The sequence below is a fragment of the Trachypithecus francoisi genome, unplaced genomic scaffold (genome assembly GCF_009764315.1).
Source record: "Trachypithecus francoisi isolate TF-2019V2 unplaced genomic scaffold, Tfra_2.0 Lachesis_group7, whole genome shotgun sequence".
NCBI classification, from domain to species: Eukaryota; Metazoa; Chordata; class Mammalia; order Primates; family Cercopithecidae; genus Trachypithecus; species Trachypithecus francoisi.
Window position 1 is genome coordinate 53,923,475 of NW_022681472.1, and position 24,496 is coordinate 53,947,970.

General features: G+C 42.9%; 1 protein-coding gene across 2 annotated transcripts in view; it reads left to right on the plus strand.

Annotated features, from left to right (window-relative positions):
* The first annotated feature begins 2,229 nt into the window (after positions 1-2,229).
* ERICH5 (glutamate rich 5) overlaps positions 2,230-24,496 on the plus strand; it is a 33,673-nt gene continuing 11,406 nt past the window's right edge. For both annotated transcript variants that reach the window (XM_033203599.1, XM_033203600.1), the window contains exon 1: positions 2,230-2,641. In XM_033203599.1, the coding sequence (XP_033059490.1) occupies positions 2,584-2,641 (58 nt within the window). In that variant the 5' untranslated portion in view covers positions 2,230-2,583. The remainder of the gene's footprint in view (positions 2,642-24,496) is intronic.

Here is a 24,496-nt window from a genome sequence, read left to right on the forward strand (position 1 = left end):
GTGTATACATGACCCATATAGACAAATATGGCAAATGTTAGGCAATTTGAGCATCAAAGTAAATAATGATGGTGTTGTAATCCCAGCTTTTGGAGGTCAAGGCAGGAGAATCACGTGAGGCCAAGAATTTGAGACCAGCCTGGGCAACATAGCAAGACCCCATCTCTATTAAAAAAATATTTTTTAATTACCCAGGCATAGTGGTGCATGCCTAACAGTCGTAGCTACTCAGGAGGCTGAGGCTGGAGGATTACTTGAGCTCAGGAGCTCGTGGCTGCAGCCAGCTATGATTACACCACTGCACCCCAGCCTGGGTGACAGAGTGAGACTCTGTCTCAAATATTTTAAAATGATGCTATTATGGACTGAATTGTCTCCTGGGACACTTATATGCTGAAATCCTAACCCCCAGAACCTATGAATGTGTACACTATTTGGAAATGTAGCCTTTGATTGGGTGATTAAGGTAAAATGAGGTAATATGGGCTCTAATCCAATATGTCTGGTGTCCTTGTAAGGGGGGAGATTAGGACACAGACAAGCACAAGGGGAAGATTAAGTGAAGACACAGAGAAGGTGGCCATCTACCAGCCAAGAAGAGAAGCCCTCAGAAGAAACCAGTTCTGCTGACATCTTGATCTTTGACTTCTAATCTCAAGAACTATGAGGAAATCCATGTCTGCACTTCCAGCCATCCAGTCTGTGGTACTTTGTTATAGCAGGCCTAGCAAACGATCACAGATGGTAACATGCTACATTGGATAGTGTGAGACTTCATGAGTGCTCACTGATGTAAGTTAATAAATGGGGGAAAGGAAAAGCACTTCCTTACTTCATAGAATGGCAGCTAATCAATATAGAAGGAATAATGTAATTAGAAAATTACAGGCACAGTGTCTCATGCCTATAATCCCAGCACTTTGGGGAGGCAGAGGGAGGAGGATCCCCTGAGGCAAGGAGTTCAAGAGCAGCCTGGGCAACATGGCAACATACCCGTCTCTACAAAAAAAATTTTTTGGATGGAATCTTGCTCTATCACCCAGGCTGAAGAGCAGGCTTGGCTCACTGCAAACTCCACCTCCTGGATTCAAGAGATTCTCCTGCCTCAGCCTCCCAATAGCTGGGATTACAGGTGTGTGCCACCAAGCCCGGCTAATTTTTGTATTTTTAGTAGAGACGGGGTTTCGCCATGCTGGCCAGGCTGGTCTCAAACTCCTGACCTCAGGTGATCTACCTGCCTCGGCCTCCCAAAGTGCTGGGATTACAGGCATGAGCCACTGCGCCCGGCCTCTCTCTATATCTCTTTAAAAAAAGGCCTGGCCAGGCACGGTGCTCATGCCTGTAATCCCAGCACTTTGGGAGGCTGACGCAGGCAGATCACCTGAGGTCGGGAGTTTGAGACCAGCCTGACCAACATGGAGAAACCCCATCGCTCCTAAAAAATACAAAAAATAGCCAGACGTGGTGGCGCATGCCTGTAATCCCAGCTACTCAGGAGGCTGAAGCAGGGAGAGTTGCTTGAACCAGGAAGGTGGAGGTTGCAGTGAGCTGAGATCTTGCCACTACACTCCAGCCTTGGCGACACAGTGAGACTCAGTCTCCGGAAAAAAAAAGGCCACGCGCGGTGGCTCACGCCTGTAATGCCAACACTTTGAGAGGCCGAAGCGGGTGATCCACCTGAGGTCAGGAGTTCGAAACCAGCCTGACCAATATGGTGAAACCCTGTCTCTACTAAAATTACAAAAATTACTGGGAGCGGTGGCAGGCGCCTATAATCCTAGCTGCTCCGGAGGCTGAGGCTGGAGAATCGCTTGAGCCCGGGAGGCAGAGGTTGCAGTGAGCCGAGATTGTGCCATGCACTCCAGCCTAGGCAATAGAAAGAGACTCGGTTTCAGGGGAAAAAAAAAGTCTGTTCTCTTAATAAATGTCAAAGTCATGAACGACAAAGCAAGACAGGAGGAACTACTTCAGATTAAAGCAAACTAAAGAGACACACAACTAAATGCAACCTGCAGTCCTGTACTGGACAATTGGCAACAAGGAAACATGGAGGGTGGATTAAACCGTACTGTATCAAAGTTAAACTTTCTTGTGGTAATTGTAGTTATGTAAGACTGCCATCGCACATCTAGTCCACCAATCAATAGCCCCTAGTCCCAAGGCTGCCTCCCGTCCCTGGCTATTTAGTGATGAGTCAGATGATACCTCCCAGCGCTTCGCCCTCGCCCCCTGACATCCTCCCTATCCCTGCTTTGGAGACTTTTCCTCTCTGACTGTGCCATACCCTCCACCGTCTCCCCTCCTGCCTCCTGGGATCCACTTGTCTCTGCCCTCCTCTGCGTCCTGGCCCTCCCGCTCTCTTCCGCTCTGCCCTCCGTGGCTCGTTCCACCTCCTGCCAGCTACCTTTCGCCTCCAGGTGCGCACCCCTACGCGTAGCTCCGCCGCGCGCTTGCGCTCTACGCCCAAGGGAACCGGGCTGCAGAGCTGGAGAAACTTCCGCCGCTACCGGTGCGGTTGCCTTCGGATCCCGGCTCCAAGCCGACACCCGCGCGGGGCTGAGACAGGTGTCTGCGCTCCCCGAGATGGGCTGCTCCAGCAGCGCCCTCAACAAGGCCGGCGACAGCAGCAGGTTCCCTAGCGGTGAGCAAGGGACCGGCGCCGCCGGCGTCCGGGCTGGGGACTCGGGTGGGCTAACTCCCCGGGAGGTCCAAAGGGTGTGCCCCGTGTCCACCCCTCCTGGCAGGAGCCGGGCCTCACCCCGGAGGATGCCAGCAGAACCAGGGACAAAGCGCGATTTCCTCCCGAATCTGGAGCGGCGCTGCTGTGACCGCGGATGCGGCGGCCCTGGTGCGCTTCGCAGCGCTAGCTGCAGGACGCTGGGGGCCCGAGGCCGGGAGCTGGACTCACCCTGTCCGCTGATGGGATCTCGGGGAATTGGTGTTGAAGCCCTAAGGCGGTTAGCCTCGGCATTGCCTTAAACACAGGAGAAATGTCCTATCAAGGCCTTCTCCCAAGGCTGGGGGCCGTGACTGACGCCTGCCATCTCAGCAGTTTGGGAGGCTGAGGCGGGGCGATCGCTTGAGACCAGAAGTTCGAGAACAACTTGGGTAACAAAGCGAGATCTTCCACTCCCCCGTCTCTACTAAAACAACAACAAAAAACACTTTTCCCCATTTACGCCTCCCATTAGCGTTTCAGCATCAAAGACTGCAAAAGATGAGGAGAATCCAGAGAAGCATTCACTCCATCAAATGGGTCCCTCCACTCTGAATAGGTCAGACACACTTTCCCCTATCTTTGACTTAAGTATCCATTGAGAAGTATGTATGATCAAAAGTGGTCATCACTGACTCTTGCTGAAGAAACTCAACAAGGACATTTTGAGCATCTACTATATAATACCCCAGTGCTTGGCTAGATGCTGGAGATACAAGTGACCGTTTGTGGAGATTGAGGGTGGAGGAAACAAGAAACACGTGAAACAATTGGCTAAGATCGTTTCTGACAGTGATAAGTACTGTGAAAAGTATACACGCAGATCCATGAATTAGAGAATGGGTTTTACAGCCGACTCACTTTTCTTAGATTTTGAATGTCTAACATTTTGGACAATGCTATAGAGGTTAAGCAAACTCCATCAAGGTAGTTTACAGTCTTCTGCAAGGCGAACTTTAGCGGGGATTTTGTACTGGAGTGAATTCCTTTTCACAGATCTTCTCTTAGCACCTTGTGTTATTGCAGTAACAGAAAAGTCTTCCTCTCTGATGTTGTTGGTAGAGCGCACCAGATGGTCATGAATGCTTTTCAAAGCTCAGCCGCTGTGTCCTAGTCAGAAATAGGTTGTGTTTCTATTATTTTTGTGATGTATGATAGTTTATTTCTAGTTTCCATAGATAACAGAAAGCAATGACAAGTCAGGAAGTAAACAAAAAATTAAAAACATTATAAAAGTGATTCCAAACCCCTTCTCACTGACAACAATGTGAAAAGATGGAAAAATTCATTTATAATGCACAGTGCTGCTAACTTTTCTCCTAAAGAGCCCAGAGCTTCCATACCCTCAACGAGAGGCCAGAGCAAGCTGTTTCTCCAATGTGTCATGTTTTATGTTATGAAAGTAAGTAGAGTTTCGCATTCTGTTCTCTGATACATTTTTGTGGGTTTCAATATGAAAAGTTGAGGGAAAATGGATGCTTCAGGAAGATACATTTTATTATTCTGACTTCTCTTAACCCCTGCTGTGCTTCAGTTATGCTAGGAGGAGTATCCTGGTTTAACAAGCAGAGTACTGAGTCACCATTACATAGTTCTAAACTGATTAAAACATGTATTTCAGGGAATGTAACTCTCGGGGCAAAAGTATTCAGTAGGTGGAGTGCAGTTTTTAATCCTCTCAGAAAATAATGAATAACTTTATCTTAAAAATATTTTATCATCAATATTGATAACTATTCCACTTGAGTTATACTCTTCCATTTTTTATTCTAGAACTCATTGCTGTTCTGAGTTTTCACAGATGTTGTGAAAGAGGTGTTAAAACACCTGACAACCAGTTCTAGCCTTTAGAAAATTAACCTAATATGCTGCATAAATTGCTCAACACACATGTTGAATCAATCAACAGGTCTATTTGCTTCTGACCCTCGATCAAACAATACTCTCTTGTAATTAGATACTATTCTGTGTTCGTCAGCATTTCAACTTCATGATCTTAGGCCCAATAAATAATTCATTCCTGTTTCTGCAGCTTTAAACTTCTTTAAATCCTATGTACAACCGCAAGCTTGAGTGTACATACTTTTAGACAAAAACAGTCCAAGTTTATTATGTGTCTGGTATATGCATTTATTCACTGTACTCTCAGTGCCTAACAATACTTGGCATATAATAGGTCCTCAGTAATGATTTATTGAATGAATTACTTCATTTAATCCTTATAACAATGTTATGGCTAAATATTATGGTTGTCCTGTTTTTACAAATAAGAGTAAATAATTTACCCAAGGTCACAGGGCTCCTAAGAATCAGAGCTGGTGCTTTGAACTCATATGCTTTGCTAGGCACAGAGGCTCATGCCTGTAATTCCAGTGGCTCTAGAGGCTGATGGGAGAGGATTGCTTGAGGCCAGGAGTTCAAGACCAGCCTGGGAAACATAGTAAGACCCTGTATCTAAAAATTTTTTAAAAAAATTAAAACATGTATTTCAGGGAGTGTAACTCTTGGTGGTACAGACCGGAAGTCCCAGCTACTCAGGAGGCTGAGGTGAGAGGATTGCTTAAGCCCAGGAGTTCAAGGCTGCAGTGAACTCTGATTGAGCCACTGCACTTCAGTCTGGGCAACAGAGTGAGACTCAATTAAAAAAAAAAAAGAACCTATATGTTTAAACCAACTTCTGCTAACGAGATGTAAATCTGTTTTTGCCTCAGATCACTCTGGATCCCCATTAGGTATGTGGTCACCCACTATAAAAACAGTGAAATCAATACAATAAACACATTATACTATATATCTTTTTTTTTTTTTTCTTAGATGGCGTTTTGCTCTTGTTGCCCAGGCTGGAGTGCAATGGTGTGATCTCGGCTCACTGCAGCCTCCGCCTCCCAGGTTCAAGCGATTCTACTGCCTCAGCCTCCCAAGTAACTGGGATTATAGCCGTCCACCACCACACCCGGCTAATTTTGTATTTTTAGTAGAGATGGGGTTTCTCCATGTTGGTGGAACTCCCGCCCTCAGGTGATCCACCCATCTCAGCTTTCCAAAGTACTGGGATTAAAGGCATGAGCCGCTGTGCCCAGCCTATACTATATATATTATTTAGGGATAGAATAATCCCTTATTATGATTCTAAATATTAGTCTAATCCCTAAATAAGATATATAGTATAATGTGTTATACAAATATTATATATTTATTTTATTTTTTATTTAAAAAAATTGAGACAGGGTCTTGCTATGTTGCCCAGGCTGGTCTTGAACTTCTGAGCTCAAGTGATCCTCCCACCTCGGCCTCCCAAAGTGCTGGGATTACAGGTATGAGCCACTGTGCCCAGCCTATGTTGTAAATTTAAATTAGACAGCAGCTACTAGTAGACAGACATTAGGTTGCACAGGAATAATCTATTCTACTGATTATGTGGGGACATTTGCCCTGACCCATTAGACACTGAATCTCACAGAGCTTCTTCCTATTGCCTCCCAAGATGACTGATCTGATAGGTGTGTGTTTTGGGGAGAGCAGAATTGGAGACTCTGATTGCAAACAATTATCCAGTGCTCCTCAAAGCGTAGAACAGTGCCTCATATGTGGTAGTCATCGATTTTTATGACGTGCCCTGAAGTGTGTGAGAAAAGAGATTTTCTTTCCAAAGGATAATCAGACAGATTAAGTTTGGAATTTCTTGTGTTTGTGGAAGCAAGTTTTAAATATTAGGACAATTTCTATTCTTTTGAGTGTCCTGAGGATCCGATGCAATCTGAACACAAAGGTTTTATTGACTCCGCAGACCTTAATGTGCTTGAAGGTGTCTAGACGTTCACATCCAAACCCTCCTCCCAGTATTCCTAGCCCTCTGCTAACATGGATAATCACTGCTCGATTCTTTCGTACTATAAATGCGATCTGTTTTGGCAGACTTCTTTCCAAGGTGTTACAGCCCAAGCACCAAACATGGACAAAGTCAATAGGTGGTAATTATTGACAAGTTCATTGCTAGGTTAATGTGTACATTTCCACTGACAGCTATAATCATTTGTTTGTTCTAACCTGAACTTTCACTAGCTGCTTGCTGTCCATGCTGCCTAGGCAATCAGATGAAGCTTGAATTTCACACAGTTATGTGAATTGTTCTTTGTACTGTGGTCATACCTTCAGTTTTCACCCAATATTTCACACTGTGACATCTAGTTAGGTCATCTGGTCCTAACTACACAAAAGTTTTCCTTTTGAATTGAAGAAGAAACTTCATTAACCTTAAACTTAATTTGTTTAGGCTTTTCTTGCATATATAAATTATATAAATTTTTTTTCTTTCAAATGTGTGCCTTCGTGTCCTTTCTGGAGCCTGGCACATAAATAGCATTTGGTATGTCTTTGTGGTAGGCCTGGCAATTGCATACAGCTAATTGAAATGGAATAAAAAAACTACATACATGGTTCAAAAATGTGAAAATACTGGGAAAAGTCAGGCCTGAAAAGTACACCTTCCACCCTATCCTCATCATCTATTTAGTTCGAATCACACACATGAATAAACACTTATTATTTTAGGGGTTTTTTGGATATATTCTTTCAAAGTTTCTTTATGCTTTGCAAATATTATTTCCTTCTCTCATCTTTATTTATAAAATGTAATATACTATACCCACTGTTCCTCACTTTGTTTTTTTTACCTAACACTATGGAGATTTTTCCATGTTGATATATAGGGAACTTCTTTCTTCGTGTTTATACCTGCATAATAATTTATTCCTTGATTTATTTAACCAGTCCCCTATTGAGGGACATTTAATTTGTTTACAGTCTTTTCCTGTTGCAGACAAGACTGCCATGAATTCCTTTGTGCCTACATCATTTTGAATGTGTGCAAGTATATCTGTAGGACAGTTTCCCAGCAGTGGCATTACTAGGTCAAAATACGCACTGATAATTTTGATAGATAACTGCCTAAATGTATTCTGTAAGAGTTGAAGCAGTTTACACTGTCATCAACAATAAAGTAAATCTCTTTCTAAAATGGAAAACTTTCAGACATTTGGGTAATCGCATCGAAACATAGACATGGGACAGAAGTCAGGAGACAAGGTAAGGAGCACGCACTTGGTTTCAGGTGCTTTAGTTTGTGATCTCATTTAATCCTCACAATAGCCTTAAAACACAAACATTAGTTGCACCAAATACAGCTAGAAAACGGAAGCTTAGTGCAGATAAGTCACTTGCCCTGGTCTCAGAGCTAGTAAGTCTAGTAAGCCTACTTACTAGATGGATAGATGGACCTGGGGCACATGGCTAACTTGTGTGACTCCAAAGCCCCTGTTCTTTTCACAACTTCCAGTTCCATCTGGGATCTAATCCTAGTTCTGCAAGAAACCTGTAGTGTGGCCTTACACATAGAACACATACAATCAGCTGAGTGTGGAGGCTTGAGTCTGTAATCCCAGCTACTTGGGAGGCTGAGGCAGGAGAATCAGGAGGTCAAGCACCACTGTACTCCAGCCTGGGCAACAGAGTGAGACTTCTCTCTAAAGAAAAGAAAAAAGAGACCGGGCATAGTGGCTCACACCTGTAATCCCAGCACTTTGGGAGGCCAAGGTGGGCAGATCACCTGAGGTTGGGAGTTCGAGACCAGCCTGACCAACATGGAGAAACCCCATCTCTACTAAAAATACAAAAAATTAGGTGGCTAATGTTTTACAGGTATGCGCATGCCTGTAATCCCAGCTACTCAGGAGACTGAGGCAGGAGATCACTTTAACCCGGGAGGTGGAGGTTACACTGAGCTGAGATCATGCCATTGCACTCCAGCCTGGGCAACAAGAGCAAAACTCCATCAAAAAAAAAAAAAAAAAAAAAGAAAGAAAGAAAGAAAAAAGAAAAGAAAAGAAAAGAACAGAGGCAACCAATAACTGTTGAGTAGTTGGATGGGTAAATGGATGATTGACAGAGACAGGGATTCAGGGAGGTAAGAGTATTACTCAGAAAAGTAGAGGAGGAATCAGAACCTAATGAATACCAGAAACTGAAAGGTAATATTGGCCAAGATGGGCTTGGGAAGAGAGTGTTGGGTTATGAAGAGGCCTTCTAGCTATGCAGGAAAAGGTTAACACTGTAAAACAACGCTTGATTGACTACCATTAAATCATGCTTCTGGACTGAGCGCAGTGGCTCACGCCTGTAATCCCAGCACTTTGCGAGGCCAAGGCGGGTAGATCACCTGAGGTCACGAGTTTCAGACCAGCCTGGCCAACATGGTGAAACCCCGTCTCTACTAAAAATAAAAAAATTTGCTGGATGTAGTGGCAGCTGGTGGTAGCTAGGACCTGTAATCCTAGCTACTTGGGAAGCTGAGGCAGGCGAATCTCTTGAACCTGGGAGGCAGAGGTTGCAGTGGGCAGAGATCACGCCATTGCACTCCAGCTTGGGTGACAAGAGCAAAACTCTGTCTCAAAAAAAAAAAAAAAAAAAATCATGCTTCTGTAAGATGGCCCCACATCCAGCTCATGTGTACAGTTTCACTTCTATGTTAATGTTTTAACAATATCAAGTTGAAAGAAACCCTGAATACCTGTGGGGGTTAATGAAAGGCTCACCAAAGCTGATAAAAACTTGACAAGTCTTTTTTTTTTTTTTTTTTTTTTAGACGGAGTCTCACTCTGTCGCCCAGGCTGGAGTGCAGTGGCCGGATCTCAGCTCACTGCAAGCTCCGCCTCCCAGGTTTACACCATTCTCCTGCCTCAGCCTCCCAAGTAGCTGGGACTACAGGCACCAGCCACCTCGCCCAGCTAGCTTTTTGTATTTTTTAGTAGAGACGGGGTTTCACTGGGTTAGCCAGGATGGTCTCGAACTCCTGACTTTGTGATCCGCCCATCTCGGCCTCCCAAAGTGCTGGGATTACAGGCTTGAGCCACCGCGCCCAGCCAAACTTGACAAGGCTTCTAATCCTAGAGTGTGTAAGTGTGAGTAGTACTAGGTAGTTTTTTTTTTCTTTTTTAGAGACAGGGTCTTGCTCTGTTCCCCAGGCTGGAGTGCAATGGTGCAATCAAAGCTGACTGCGGCTTGGACTGCTGGGCCCAAATTATCCTTCCACCTCAGCCTCCTAAAGCACTGGGATTACAGGCACGAGCCACTGTGCCCCACCGTAAATTTTTTTTTTTTTTTTTAAGCAAAATGCCAGACTATAGCTCTCCAGGTGTGTTTATGTCTTGAAAGTACTGTAATGACCTCAGAAGCTTCTTCACCCATCTCAGGGCTATTGCTGTTGTTTACAGTCCTTGAACCACTTCTTGGGAACTGCCTTTGGGCTCTCAAGTTCATTCATTGTATATAATCAAGGGTGTCTGAGCTTTATCCTTTAAGAATGAAGATTGAGAAAACAACAATCCACATTGTTTTTATTTTATTTTTTAAGTTTTTTTTTTTTTTTTTTTTTTTGGTAGAGACTGGTTCTCACTATGCTGCCCAGGCTGGTGTCAAACTCTGGGCTTCAGGCAACCCTAATACCTCAGTCAGCCTCCCAAATAAAGGATTACAGGCATGAATCACCATGCCCAGCCCCACATGGTTTTTGGCAGCTGAAATCCCCTAGGAATTAAGCCTTATGAAGGCGGGTGAAATAAGACAGGCAGTGCAGGTGTGCATGATTTAGCACTACCTAAGTTGTTATATCAGAGTTTCCCAGCCTGTGAGAATAGATTATAGCCATGCCAGCATTTCTCCTAGCCTTTAGGGCAGCCAGGTGGGATCTTGACAGACTGAGCCACCTGGAAGCAGGTTCCTCCATTTGTTGCAGTGTAATGCACAAATACCATATTCTATGTATGTCATGACATTGAAAAGATCAGGAAGTGTGGGTGGCTCAGTGCAGTGGCTCGTGCCTGTGATCACAGCACTTTGGGAGGCCGAGGCAGGAGGATCATCTGAGATCAGGAGTTGGAGACCAGCTTGCCCAACGTGGTGAAACCCCATCTCTACAAAAAACACGAAATAAATTAGCTGGGCATGGTGGCGTGCACCTGTTGTCCCAGCTACACAGGAGGCTGAGGCAGGAGAATCACTTGAACCCGGGAGGTAGAGGTTGCAGTGAACCGAGATTGTGCCACTGCCCTGCAGCCTGGGTGAGACTCCATCTCAAAAAAAATAAAGAAAATAAAAATTAAAATAAAAAAGAAAGTGCTGGGATGTGCATTCCAGCTCGTCTGTCATTTTCACTAGTAGTTTCTTTTGCTTAGAGACAACATCTGCCTTCAGCCACCCCAGCAAGGACTTCTGTTGGAATGTTCTTCCTAAAACATTCTCTTTGCTTATTTCTTTTCCTCACTGTTAATGATAATGATAATGAACCTTCTCTTTTTTTTTTTCCTGTAAGGTGATTTTTGTGTGTGTGCCTGTTTCTGCCTCTTCCCATTTTCTCAAGACTCTGATATAAACCACAGAGTTTCTTTTTTGCTAATTTGCTTTACTTAGTACTTAGTCTACAGGTATAGCACCTGTAGACTAGATGTTATGGGAGGTTCTGGTTACCTGTACACCTTGCATTAATGTATGGGTATGAATTTCTGTTTTTTTTTTTTTTTTGAGACGGAGTCTCGCTCTGTCGCCCGGGCTGGAGTGCAGTGGCCGGATCTCAGCTCACTGCAAGCTCCGCCTCCCGGGTTTACGCCATTCTCCTGCCTCAGCCTCCCGAGTAGCTGGGACTACAGGCACCCACCACCTCGCCCGGCTAGTTTTTTGTATTTTTTAGTAGAGACGGGGTTTCACCGTGTTAGTCAGGATGGTTGGGTATGAATTTCAACATTTCATTTCAACTGAAAGACAGTATAGAGTGCTGATTAAGAATGTGGGCCTGGAGTTAAACTGGATTCAAATCCTCATTCAGGATCAGTTATTAGTTGTGTGACTTTGAGCCAGGTACTGACCCTCTCCATGCTTCTTCAGCTACAAAATAGGATCAACAATAGCACTTAATAGAGCTGAGGAATAAATGAGTTAATACATATAATGCACTGAGAATATAGTCTGGGCCAGGAACAGTGACTCATGCCTGTAATCCCAGCACTTTGGGAGACTGAGACAGGAATCTTGCTCTGTAGGCCAGGAGTTCGAGACCAGCCTAACCAACATAGTGGTTTATTTTATTTTATTTTATTTGAGGCAGTCTTACTCTGTTGCCCAGGCTGGAGTGCAGTGCTGTGATCTTGGCTTACTGCAACCTCCTTCTCCCGGGTTCAAGCAATTCTCCCGGGTTCAAGCAATTCTCCTGCATCAGCATCCAGAGTAGCAGGGATTACAGACATGTGCCACCATTCCTGGCTAATTTTTGTATATTTAGTAGAGATGGGGTTTCACCATGTTGGCCAGGCTGGCCTCGAAATCCTGACCTCAGGTGATCCAACCGCCTCAGCCTCCCAAAGTGTTGGGATTACAGGTGTAAGCCACCGCACACAGCTTTTTTTGTTTGTTCAAGATCAAGTTCTAGATCCCTGAGTTTGTTGATTTCCTTCCTTTTTAAATTTTTTTTTTTTTTTTAGAGACAGGAACTCACTCTGTCACTCTGTCACCCAGGCTGGAAGGCAGTGGCGCGATCACAACTCACTGCAGCCTCGACCTCCCACCTCAGCCTCTCACCTCTCACCTCAGCCCAGCAGCTGGGACTATAGGCATGCACCACCACACCTGGCTAATTTTTTTTGTGTTTTTTGGAGAGTCAACATTTTGCCATGTTGCCCAACCTGGTCCCTAACTCCTGGGCTCAAGTGATCCTCCTGCCTCAGCCTCCCAAAGTGCTGGGATTATAGGTGTGAGCCACCTCACCTGGCCTTGCTCAATTTTTTAAAAAGTAAATTTATTTAAAGAAAAATGGTGACAAAAATATTAAGTCAATAATAGCACAAATGGTAAAGAAATACTCAAAAATCATAAAAGTGGTATGTGAATGGCCACAGTTTATGAGACAGCTTTTCTAAGGCTACCAGGTCTTCTTATTTAGCTAGATTACTTGCTCTTGTATTTTTGCTGCTATAATTTTTAAATTTTTTTATGTTAATTTACTTTTTTTTTTTAGACAGGGTCTCTGTCACCCAGGCTGAGCGCGGCCTCAACCTCCTGGATTCAAGTGATCCTCTTGCCTCTGCCTGCTGAGTAACTGGGACTACAGATGTGCACCACCATACCCAGCTAATTTTTTATTTTTCGTAAAGATAAGGTCTCACTATGTTACCCAGGCTGGTCTCAAACTGCTGGTCTCAAGTGATACTCCTGCCTCAGCCTCCCTGCTATAATTTTTAAAAATAAATTTTATTTTAGAATAGTTGTAGATTTACAGAAAAATTATGTAGTACAGAGTTCTCACATATTGCATTCTCACTTTCCTCTTTTTTAACATCTTATATTAGTAGGATATGTTTGTCACAATTAATGAACCAAATCTGTTACGTGATTACTAACTAAAGTCCATGCTTTAGTCAGATGTTCTTAGTTTTTCTCTAATGACCTGTTTCACTTCCAGCGTCCCATCCAGAAACCCACATTGCATGTAGTCATCATGCCTCCTTTGGCTCCTCTTGGCTAAGAGTTTCTCAGATTGTCCTTGTTTTTGATGACTCTGACAGTTTTGAGGAGCGCTGGTTAGCTATTTTGTGGAAGGTTCCTCAACTGGAATTTGTCTGGTATTTTTCTCACGATGACACTGGAGTTATGGGTTTTTGTGTGAGTCACCATGCCTAGCCTATTCTTGTTTCTCTATATTTAAATTTCAAGATTAAGTTTGTCTTCCAACTTCATCACATTTACTTTGTGATGATCAAAACGAATTCTAGGTATGTAAATTCAGGTGCTTTTACTAAAAAAGAAAAGCGGTCTGATTGATTTTTATTTGCCCCCAAAGAATTTTTTGGTTGATAATTTTATATGTCAGTTACATGGAATATAGCCTAAGTTCGCCTTTCTTCAAATGAGTGTCCTGTTGGCATCTACCAGCTGATGGAATGCACACTTGGGGATTAGCATTTGTACCATGGCACACAAGACAGTGTTTGTACATGCTTTGATGTGGGAAAAGGGCAAAAAGATCTAGAATAATGCTGCTCTACAAATGTTGATTGGATGAATGGATGAAGGATAGAATGGAATTGAGGCAAAAGCAAAGTAAGAAAATGAGAAGGAAGATGAGTGGACTACTTCTCTGGAGTTGACTCATGCTACATTCTTGGTTCCAAAATGTCAAAAGCTCAAGAACCTAGAAATGGTGACAGCAAGGAAAAATACCAGGACCCCCTTCCTTACAAAGTTGCTCAAAAACCCAGCAGACAGGCCAGTGAAGTCTTTAGGATGTCTGATATGGCATAGTCACAGGAAATAACGACAAGATTTTCTTTTTGTTGGGTAGAAACTTTTCATTTCTGATTAGGGTTGAACTGAGTTGAAAAGCTTTCACCATAATGTGAATTTCAGGTATGTTAGCTCTAGTTCTAATCCCTTCTGTAATGTTGCCTAGTATTTAGTTTCTTTGTGTGCCTATCACAACGGTGCTTACAACAAGGGTTCTGTTAGTTCAGCTGTCACACAGAATTTGTGCATAGATCAATTTACAACAGAATCAAGGGAGATAATGAGCACCAAAGGATTAGGCTCAGAGCAGTGCATGATTTGATGAAATGTGGAGTTCAGAAAACAGACACATCTTCAAATTCAGATGTGAAAACAATGCATCTGTCTATAATATTTATTATGTAATAACATAGATTAGGCATAGAATGTGTCCTATTTGTGGACAAAAATATATCTCATTACTTTTCAAGTTAGCCTGCTAGAAGAAATGATATAGTACCTTTTTCTACCTTGAGGAGGTATGGTGAGGATTCACAAACTCATATGGACAGAGTATATGGAAATACTTGGGTAAGGGGTAATGTATAGCCACTAAGTTGTGCTTAATGAAGGGAGTAGCTATTTGAATTTCCTTGAAGGCAGTAAACCCTAGGATACCAGGGACCACATTTTCCTCTTTTTTTTTTTTGAAACAAGGTCTCTGTCTCTTGCCCAGGCTGGAATGCAGTGGCGCAATCATGGCTCACTATATCCTTGACCTCTGGGGCTTAAGCAATCCTCCCACCTCAGCCTCCTGAGTAGCAGGGACTACAGGTGCATGCCACTTTGCCCAGCTAATCCAAATCTTGCTACCTGCTAGAACCCCTGTGGCCACCCAGATCTTGCCTGTAGTATGCATTTGATGAAAATGTGATGAATGAGTGAAATCAAAGCCAGCAAACAGAATGAAACATTTATTTATATACAAATTATGAATGGCCTTTGTTAACCCCAATCAAGTTTAGTTAAATCATTGCTAATGTTACGAGTACTTTTATTTATTTATTTATTTATTTGAGATGAAGTTTTGCTCTTGTTGCCCAGGTTGGAGTGCAGTGGCACCATCTTGGCTCACTGCAACCTCTGCCTCCTGGGTTCAAGTGATTCTCCTGCCTCAGCCTCCCGAGTAGCTGGGATTACAAGCACCCACCACCAGCCTGGCTAATTTTTTGTATTTTTAGTAGAGAAGGGGTTTCACCATGTTGACCAGTCTGGTCTCGAACTCCTGACCTCGGGTTATCCACCTGCCTCAGACTCCCAAAGTGGATTACAGAGTGAGCCACCATGCCCAGCCTACTTTTCTATTATTAATCAATAATCATGTTTTAAACTGTACCATGATAACAATACAACTTTGTAGGTCAACACTGACAACTTCATAGTGTTTAGGAGACTGTGTATCTAAGCCCTTTAATGTTGCAAGTTAGTTTTTCTGTTGCTAATTTAGCTATAGTGTATTGACAGGTCACCCCTGGTACTCAAGGGACCTTTGTACAATTAGAAAGAGGCCTTCCCCACCAACAACACATGCACCCTTCAGGTGCACCCAGGCTGGAGTTCTGCCTCATGCAGTGAGAAGCTTGTACGGCTGTGTGCTGCATCCTTGTTTAGTGGCTACCTTTTCATGTCAGATACCATGCTGGGAAAATTACACACATTATCCACTCTGTCAGTTCCCCTGACAAGCCTGAAAGGCAAACAATATCCACATTTTACAGATAAGGAAACTGAGATCCAGAGAGGTTAGGAACTAACTTGTCCAGATTGCACAGTTAAGTAAATAAATGGCAGAGTCAGGATTCACACCCAGTGTTTGAACAGTCTGAATGCTCTGCTTTGGCTAGAGGGAAGGGAGGGAGATCAAACACTAAAAAATGTACTTCCTTTAGCAGCTCAAGGGTAAGACTAAGGTGAGGGTTATGTAATCTGGAGCCAGAAAGGAAGTTTTAGTGGTAATTGTAGCCTTTATTGTGTTCTCTGAGAGACGGTTCAAAACAACTATTTGTTTTCCAATCTTTTCATTTATTTCCTCTTTCTTCTTCTTCTCCTTCTCCTTCTCATTCTTTCTTTCCTTCTTCTTCTTCCTCCTCCTCCTCTTCCTCCTCCTCCTTTTCCTCCTCCTCTTCTCCCTCCTCTTCTCCTCCCTCCTCTCCTTCTTCCTCCTCTCCATCTTCTTCGTCTTCGTCTTTGTCTTGCTCTGTTGCCCAGGCTGGAGTGCACTGGTACGATCTCGGCTCACTGCAAACTCTGCCTCTGAGGTTTAGGCATTTCGCTGGAGTGCACTGGCGTGGTCTCAGCTCACTGCAAACTCTGCCTCTGAGGTTTAGGCAATTCTCCGACCTCAGCCTTCCAAGTAGCTGAGATTACAGGTGCTCATCACCATGGCCAGCTAATTTTTTGTATTTTTTTGTTTTAAAGAGATGAGGTTTTGCCATGTTGGCCAGGCTGGTCTCGAAATCCTGACCTCAAGTGATTTGCCCGCCTCAGCCTCCCAAAGTGCTGGGATTACAGGCGTGAGCCACCGTGCCCAGCCTAATCTTTCTTCTTTCACACAAATGTACCAATATTGGAATGAATGAAATCACCTTACTTTTCTGTTTGTGCATCATAATTTCTCTCTCTCTCTCTTCTTTTGAAACAGGGTCTTGCTTTGTCTCCCAGGCTGGAGTGCAGTGGTGCAATCATGGCTCACTGTGACCTGAACCTCCTGGGCTCAAGCTATCCTCCCATCTTGGCCTCCCGAGTAGCTGAGACTACAGGCCTGTACCACCACATCCGGCTAATTTTTACATTTTTTTGTAGAGACAGGGTTTTGCCATGTTGTCCAGGCTGGTCTCAAATTTCTGGGTTCAAGTGATCTACCTGCCTTGGCCTCCCACAGTGCTGGGATTACAAATGTGAGCCACCACACCCAGACACTGTGCATCTAATTTCACCCTTGTTTGGGCCACTATGGGACGTATAACAATAGTGATGCTAAGATTGACAAGATTAGTGGGTGCTAGTCTCTGTACTAGTTCTGAGTATTATCTCATATAATCCTCATGTCAGTTCCCTGGTTCAGTAATAACACTATTCCCATTTTACAGGTGATGAAACTGAGGCAGAGAGAGGCTTAACAAGACTGGTAAGTGCAGGAACTGGAGTTAAAATCCACTACACTGGCCGGGTGCCATGACTCACGCCTGTAATCCCAGCGCTTTGGGAGGCTGAGACAGGTGGATCACCTGAGGTCGGGAGTTCGAGACCAGCCTGACTAACATGGAGAAACCCCATCTCTACTAAAAATACAAAATTAGCCAGGCTGGTGGTGCATGCCTGTAATCCCAGCTACTTGGGAGGCTACGGCAGGATAATCGTTTGTACCCGAGAGGCGGAGGTTGCAGTGAGCCGATATCGCGCCATTGCACTCCAGCCTGGGCAATAAGAATGAAACATCATCTGAAAAAAATATATATACATATATAAATATATATATAGACACACATATAAATCCACTATGCTATAGGTGTCCTTTTCAAGGTCATAAGGTGTCTGTCCTTTTAGAGTAGATTTGTCTCTTCTATCACATAGGAAAAAGAACTGAGCTATTCCTTGGGAGCTACTGTCTCTGAAATACAGCCATTTAAAAATTTAGAGTGTAATTAATCAATATGAATTACAAAGTAAATGTGGCCCTGCCCTTCTAGCATTTTCTCTATTTTGGGTGTGTATGGTCATTTTAAAAGTATTATATGTCCTTTGGGCTACCACAAAAAAAAAATATTAGAAGACAATGACATTCTTTTGTAAAGTTTCCCAACTTGGTTGACTATTTTCAGGTTGTGTTTTATAAAAGTATATGTTGTGGACACTTGCCTACTTCCAATGTACCAGTACAATTGGGAAAGTTACATAAGAACTGGCTTCGTGCCTGTAATCCCAACACTTTGGGAGGCCGAGGAGAGCGGATCACCTGAGGTCAGGAGTTCGAGACCAGCCTGACCAACATGGAGAAACCCCCATCTCTACTAAAAATACAAAATTAGCCGGGCATGGTGGCACATGCCTGTAGTCCCAGCTACTCAGGAGGCTGAGGCAGGGGAATCGCTTGGACCTGGGAGGCAGAGATTGCGGTGAGCCAAGATCACACCATTGCACTCCAGCCTGGGCAACAAGAGCAAAACTCCATCTCAAAAAAAAAAAAAAAAATGGACCAACCTGGGCAACACAGAGAGACCCTGTCTCTAAAAAAATTTAACACTTAGCCTGGCGTGGTGGGGGTTTCTCCATGTTGGTCAGGCTGGTCTCGAACTCCTGACCTCAGGTGATCCGCTCTCCTCGGCCTCCCAAAGTGTTGGGATTACAGGCACGAAGCCAGTTCTTATGTAACTTTCCCAATTGTACTGGTACATTGGAAGTAGGCAAGTGTCCACAACATATACTTTTATAAAACACAACCTGAAAATAGTCAACCAAGTTGGGAAACTTTACAAAAGAATGTCATTGTCTTCTAATATTTTTTTTTTGTGGTAGCCCAAAGGACATATAATACTTTTAAAATGACCATACACACCCAAAATAGAGAAAATGCTAGAAGGGCAGGGCCACATGTACTACACAGGTATATGTCTGTAGTCCCAGCTACTTAGGAGGCTAAGGTGGCAGGATCACTTGGGCCTGGGAGATTGAGGCTGCAGTAAGCTATGGTCATGCCATTGCACGCCAGCCTGGGTGACAGAGTGAGACCCTGTCTCAACAACAACAATAAAAGAATGAAAGTGAATGGATATTGTCATCATGGGTGTAAATATTCTAGCTATGGCAAAAATCAACGGATCACTTGGACACTTAGGACACCATTTGTGGAGAAATTAATTTTCTCAAACTTTCACAAAGCTTTTTTTGGGAGAGAAAACTTAGACTGATAGCGTAATATGTTTTTCAAAATGTAAAATTTTATGGCTGTGTTTTGGGTGTGCCATCACATTTTTTTCTGCACAATTTTTGCTGTAGGAGAATGATGCCTTTAGAATGTACTCACTATTGGCACAGGTGGATGAAAATGGTTTGTCTCATTTAACTGACAGTACTAATCACTGTAATAACTATTTTACCAGAAAATATAATTTGGCAGACATCTGTGATTAGTACATTAACACATTTCCTGTTTTTTTCCCTAAGGCAATTATCACCAGACCATCCTTTGTGTGATATCTAAATGCATTGTCTTCTCAGGATGAATTTCTTTTTAGACCTGAAAAATCACCTTGATTAAGTCGCCCTACTTGCAATTAATTTGAAGGCTTCATTCATGATGAGGCGGGGGAGGGGGGAGGTGAAAAATAGCCCTCTCCTCAATTCTAATTGAGCCCTAAGTCTCATAAGGTTTTTCTTGAGTTCTGCTTCTCTATTTCCAGCTGTAATCCTTCTCTGCAGGAGGATTCATACCTAGTCCCCGAGGCAGGGTGGAGATGCAGATATTGACACACACACACACACACACACCCTGCTACCCTCCTCATTTCCCTCCTCACAGGAACCTCTCTATAAAAACTGCCCCTTTCTCAAAACAGAAGACATATTTGTTAATAAGATAGAGAGCTCAGCTCCAGGCTGTTACATATGTTTCCAGCTAAGATTTATATGCCCAATAGCCTCCTGGATTTGCCACCAGGATGTACAATCTACAACCATCTCCAAGATGCCATGCCCCAGCCTGAGCAATTCATGTCTCTCTCACTGGCCCAAATCCATCTATCCCTCTCCCCTTCCCCAGAACACATATTTTTAGAGGCAGGGTCTCTCTCCCTTGCCCAGGCTGAGTGCAGTAGCACGATCACAGCTCACTGCAGCCTTGAACTCCTGGGTCCAAGTGATCCTCCTCCATCAGCCTTGTAAGTAACTGGTACTACAGGTGCACACCACCATGCCCAGTTAATTAAAATTTTTTTTTATAGCGATCAGGTCTTGCTATATTGCCTAGGCTGGTCTTGAACTCCTAGCCTCAAGTGACCCTCCTGCCTTAGCCTCCCAAAGTTCTGGGATTACAGGCATGCTGTGCCTAGTCTATCCTATATTTTCTATCTCCAGCAACAGAGCTATGAACCAGTGTTTCTCTAGACCCTGCCTCTCTCTTCAGCCCCTGAACTGTCATTATATCCAGTCATTTTTACTTCTCATTTCTGAGTCCTATTTGCCCTGTGTCACTGGACACGTTGACTTCTGTGTTGCATGCCTCTAATTCATTCTACAGAGGGAAGTTTTTTTTTTTTTTTTTTTTTTTTTTTGAGATGAAGTCTCATTCTTGTCCCCCAGGCTGGAGTGCAATGGTGCTATCTCGGCTCACTGCAACCTCTGCCTCCCGGGTTCAAGTGATTCTCCTGCCTCAGCCTCCCAAGTAGCTGGGATTACAGGTGCATTCAACGACGCCCAGCTAATTTTTGTGTTTTTAGTAGAGACAGGGTTTCACCATGTTGGCCGGGCTGGTCTCGAACTCCTGACCTCAGGTGATCCACCCACCTTGGCCTCCCAAAGTGCTGGGATTACAGGCGTGAGCCACTGCACCCAGCTGGGAGGTTTTTAAAATCCAGATTGGATTGATTCATTTCTCTGCTCACAATTCTTTATTTTAGTTATCTTTTATTTATTTTTATATTTTAAAAATGATCAGTTTTTTGGAGGTATAATTGACATACAGTAAACTGTACACATTTATAGTGTACATTGTAGTAAACTCTGGTATATCTGTATACCATAGAAGCATCAGCACAATCAAGATTGTGCCCCTTTGAAATCTCCCTCCTGTCTACCCAATCCCAGTCTCCAGAGAGCCATGGTTCTGCTTTCTATCACTGTAGATAAGTTGGTATTTTCTAGAGTTTATATAAATGAAATCATATGCTATGTAATCTTTTTGTCGTCTTTTACTCAGCATAATTATTTTGAAAATCATCTATGTTGTTGCACTTATCAATTGTTCATTTCTTTTTTTATTACTGGGTCATATTCCCTGGTGTGAACGTTCCATAGATTTTTTGGCCCATTCACCTGTTGATAGACATTTGGATTGTTTCCGGGTTTGGGCAGTCACAAATAAAGATGCTATGAACATTTGTGTATAAGTGTATGGACATGTGGTTTCTTTTCTCTTGGGAAAATACCTATAAGTTAAATGGCTGAGCAATATGGTGCATGTGTATTTATTTAACTTTTTAAAAAAGTCCTGCTAGAAATTCTTATCCTTGGTGCCTCGAGGATAAAATCTAAACTCTTTAGCACCACCTGCAGGGCCCTCCCTGACCCGGCTTCTGCGCCAGCCTCCAGCCACACTATCCTTTCCTGAGTCCTTCAGTCTTCCCCGTGTGTTCTCCTGGAACTCGTAGAAACTTTCTGAGCACACTCAACTCATGTGTGACCTCTTGCCACTCTGAGTACACAGAGGTCACACAGCGTTTATCGCATGGGATTGTTTTTGTTAGATTACTGCTTCTGATGGCTTCAACTGTGGTACTAGAGCCTGTAGTTTTCATCTTTGTACGTAAACTGCTTTTGTACATCCCGTGTTTTCATTTGGAAAGTTTTCTTTTTTACATTATAAATAATCATTAAAGCATCTTCAGAGGTGTTAGTGAAGGTGGTAGATTGAAGATATGGATCTCATTTTGTGCCTTCCTGAAAACCACTAATATGACAGTAAAGAGATTTTAAAAAATAGTTTAAACCCACAGAAATGGGAAGAACAGGGAAAAGAAAGACAATAATAGAACAGTACTGGAGTTTAGGAAGCAGACAGACATGTGATAACTCTTTTAACATGCCAAGGAAAGCTCAATTTGATTAGCAGTAGAGAAAACTGAGAACCACCCTGGATACCACGGGCTCCTTAAAACGCTCCGGAGCTGGTGGCTTGGTACCTCAGTAAGTCCTTCCTCTTCATGAAGATTAAATTGATAGGCTGTTTGATATGAATACGTGTGTTCAAAAGAGAGAAAAATGGCAGTGAGTTGAATAAATGATAATACCTGAACTCCTAGGAAATGAAAAGGCATGACAATTATTAACTCGGGGAAAAATAAAAAATTGTAATAGCTTAATATATGGCTCAGTTCTTCATAAAAGACACAGTCATTATACCGACATATAATTGGATATTGGTATGATCCAAATTACAACATTACTATTTTAAATAATTAATGTACAGTCACGAACTGAAAGGAAATGTGGGCCGGGCGCGGTGGCTCACGCCTGTAATCCCAACACTTCGGGAGGCCGAGACAGGCGGATCACGAGGTCAGGAGATCAAGACCATCCTGGCTAACACAGTGAAACCCCATCTCTACTAAAAACACAAATAAATTAGCCGGGCGTGGTGGTGGGCGCCTGTAGTCTTAGCTACTCGGGAGGCTGAGGCAGGAGAGTGGCGTGAACCCGGAAGGCGGAGCTTGCAGTGAGCCCAGATCGCGCCACTGCACTCCAGCCTGGGTGACAGAGTGAGACTCGGTTGTGACCAAGCGAATTATAGAGAAATGCCACACTTTGAGACAAATTAAAGAGTCTTTTATTTGCCGGCGTCCGAGAGGCAGCTAACGCTCAAAATTCTCTGGGCGCCGAGGAAGGGGCTAGTTTTGTTTTTATACCGTGGTCTAAATAGGGGAGGGAGGATTTTAGCTGAAGCAATTTTTACAGAAGCAGAACTGGCAAAAAATTAAAAAATCAATTGGTTACAAATGCAGTTACAAAAAAAATAAACAGTTCCAGGTGCAGGGGCTTAAACTATCACAGAGATAAATGCAGGGGTTTGGGTGCCATCCACCGAGCGCATCCCCTGGAGCTGCTGGTGCAGCTTGCCTCAATATCTTATCAGTAGGTGCATTCCTGGACGTGCTTTGAGTCAGTTTTACACTAGGTGTGCCTTAAGGGAGGGAGGTGAAAGGGAGCTGCAAGTGAAGAAACTAAAAATGGAGTCTGACTGGCTCTCTCTCTGCTAGGAGAGAGTCACTCAGGTAAAACAAGGTAGGGTATTACCACTCCCTCTCAAAAAAGAAAAAAGAAAAAAAAAAAGGAAATGTGAATGTGTAACAGGAGGGAGTGGCTGGTGGTCGAGGAGAATAGGAAAAGAGCTAAGTTTTTATCTTCCAGAGTAAAAGTTAATTGAGCAGGGCGTGGTGGCTTACGCCTATAATCCCAGCACTTTGGGAGGTCAAGGCTGGTGGATCACTTGAGCCCAGGAGTTTGAGATCAGCCTGGGCAACTCGAACCGCATGGGACCACATCGCTATTAAAAAAAAAAAAAAAAAAAAAAAAAAGTTAATTGAAAGGTCCAAACTGAAAAATCCTGAAGCACAATTCATTTAGCAACATAGAAAAAAATATTCCTCCAAAACAGCTAAAACAATTAGCTTCTATAAGCGAATTATTGCTTCTATAAGCAAATATTTCTTTTTAGAAGGGGAAATGGAGAGGAGACCTGAGTATACTTGTCTTTAGCTTACACTAGATAAGCAGATAACTCTAAACTGCATGCACATATGACAGGTGGATGGTAACTTAGTGGGAAAAAAGAAAAGAAAAAAACAATCTTTGGAGAAAAAAAGAAGAGAAAAAAGATCCCCTAGAGACCCACTTTCACTTTTGACTTACTTTCTTCCAGTTTCCTCCCCGCTCATTTGTGATTTATTTTCCCTCTTTTGCCCTTCCTCCCCTGCCTGCCTTTCTTTCAACATTGCTGTAATCATACTTTATATGAAATTGATAGCTAACTTGTTCAGCACTTAATCGCACAGTAGACTTTGGGTTAATAAGTACTTTATATGCATTACTTTATTTGATCAACCCAATCATGAGTGATTTCTCAAGTTATTGTATCATAATTATTTTCTTATTTTAGCATCTGGTCTTGATGATCATCTTTTTCATGGTATAATAATATTCCATGGTATGGAATATTTATCCATTCTCTAACTTATTAGACTTTTAAGTTGTTTTCTAGCTTTTGCTGCTATAAAGAACACTGTGGGGTGGGTGTGGTGGCTCATGCCTATAAATCCTAGGACTTTGGGAGGCTGCAGCAGGAGAATCACTTGAGCCCAGGAGTTCAAGACCAGCCTGGGCAACATAGCGAGATCCTGTGTCTTTAAATAGAAAAGTAAAACAAAAATAAAAACATGGAAGAATATTGGGATTATATATATATATACACACACATATATATTCTCTCCCAAAGCATCTACATAGGTTTATGCTTTTAGAATAAATTTTCAAGAAGTAAAACAATGACAACAAAAATTTCCAGAAGTAGAACTGCTGGGCCAAAGAGTATCAACATTTTGCCAATCTTAAATATATTTCTTTTTCTTTTCTTTCTTTCTTTCTTTATTTATTTTTATTATACTTCAAGTTCTAGGGTACATGTGCATAACGTGCATGTTTGTTACA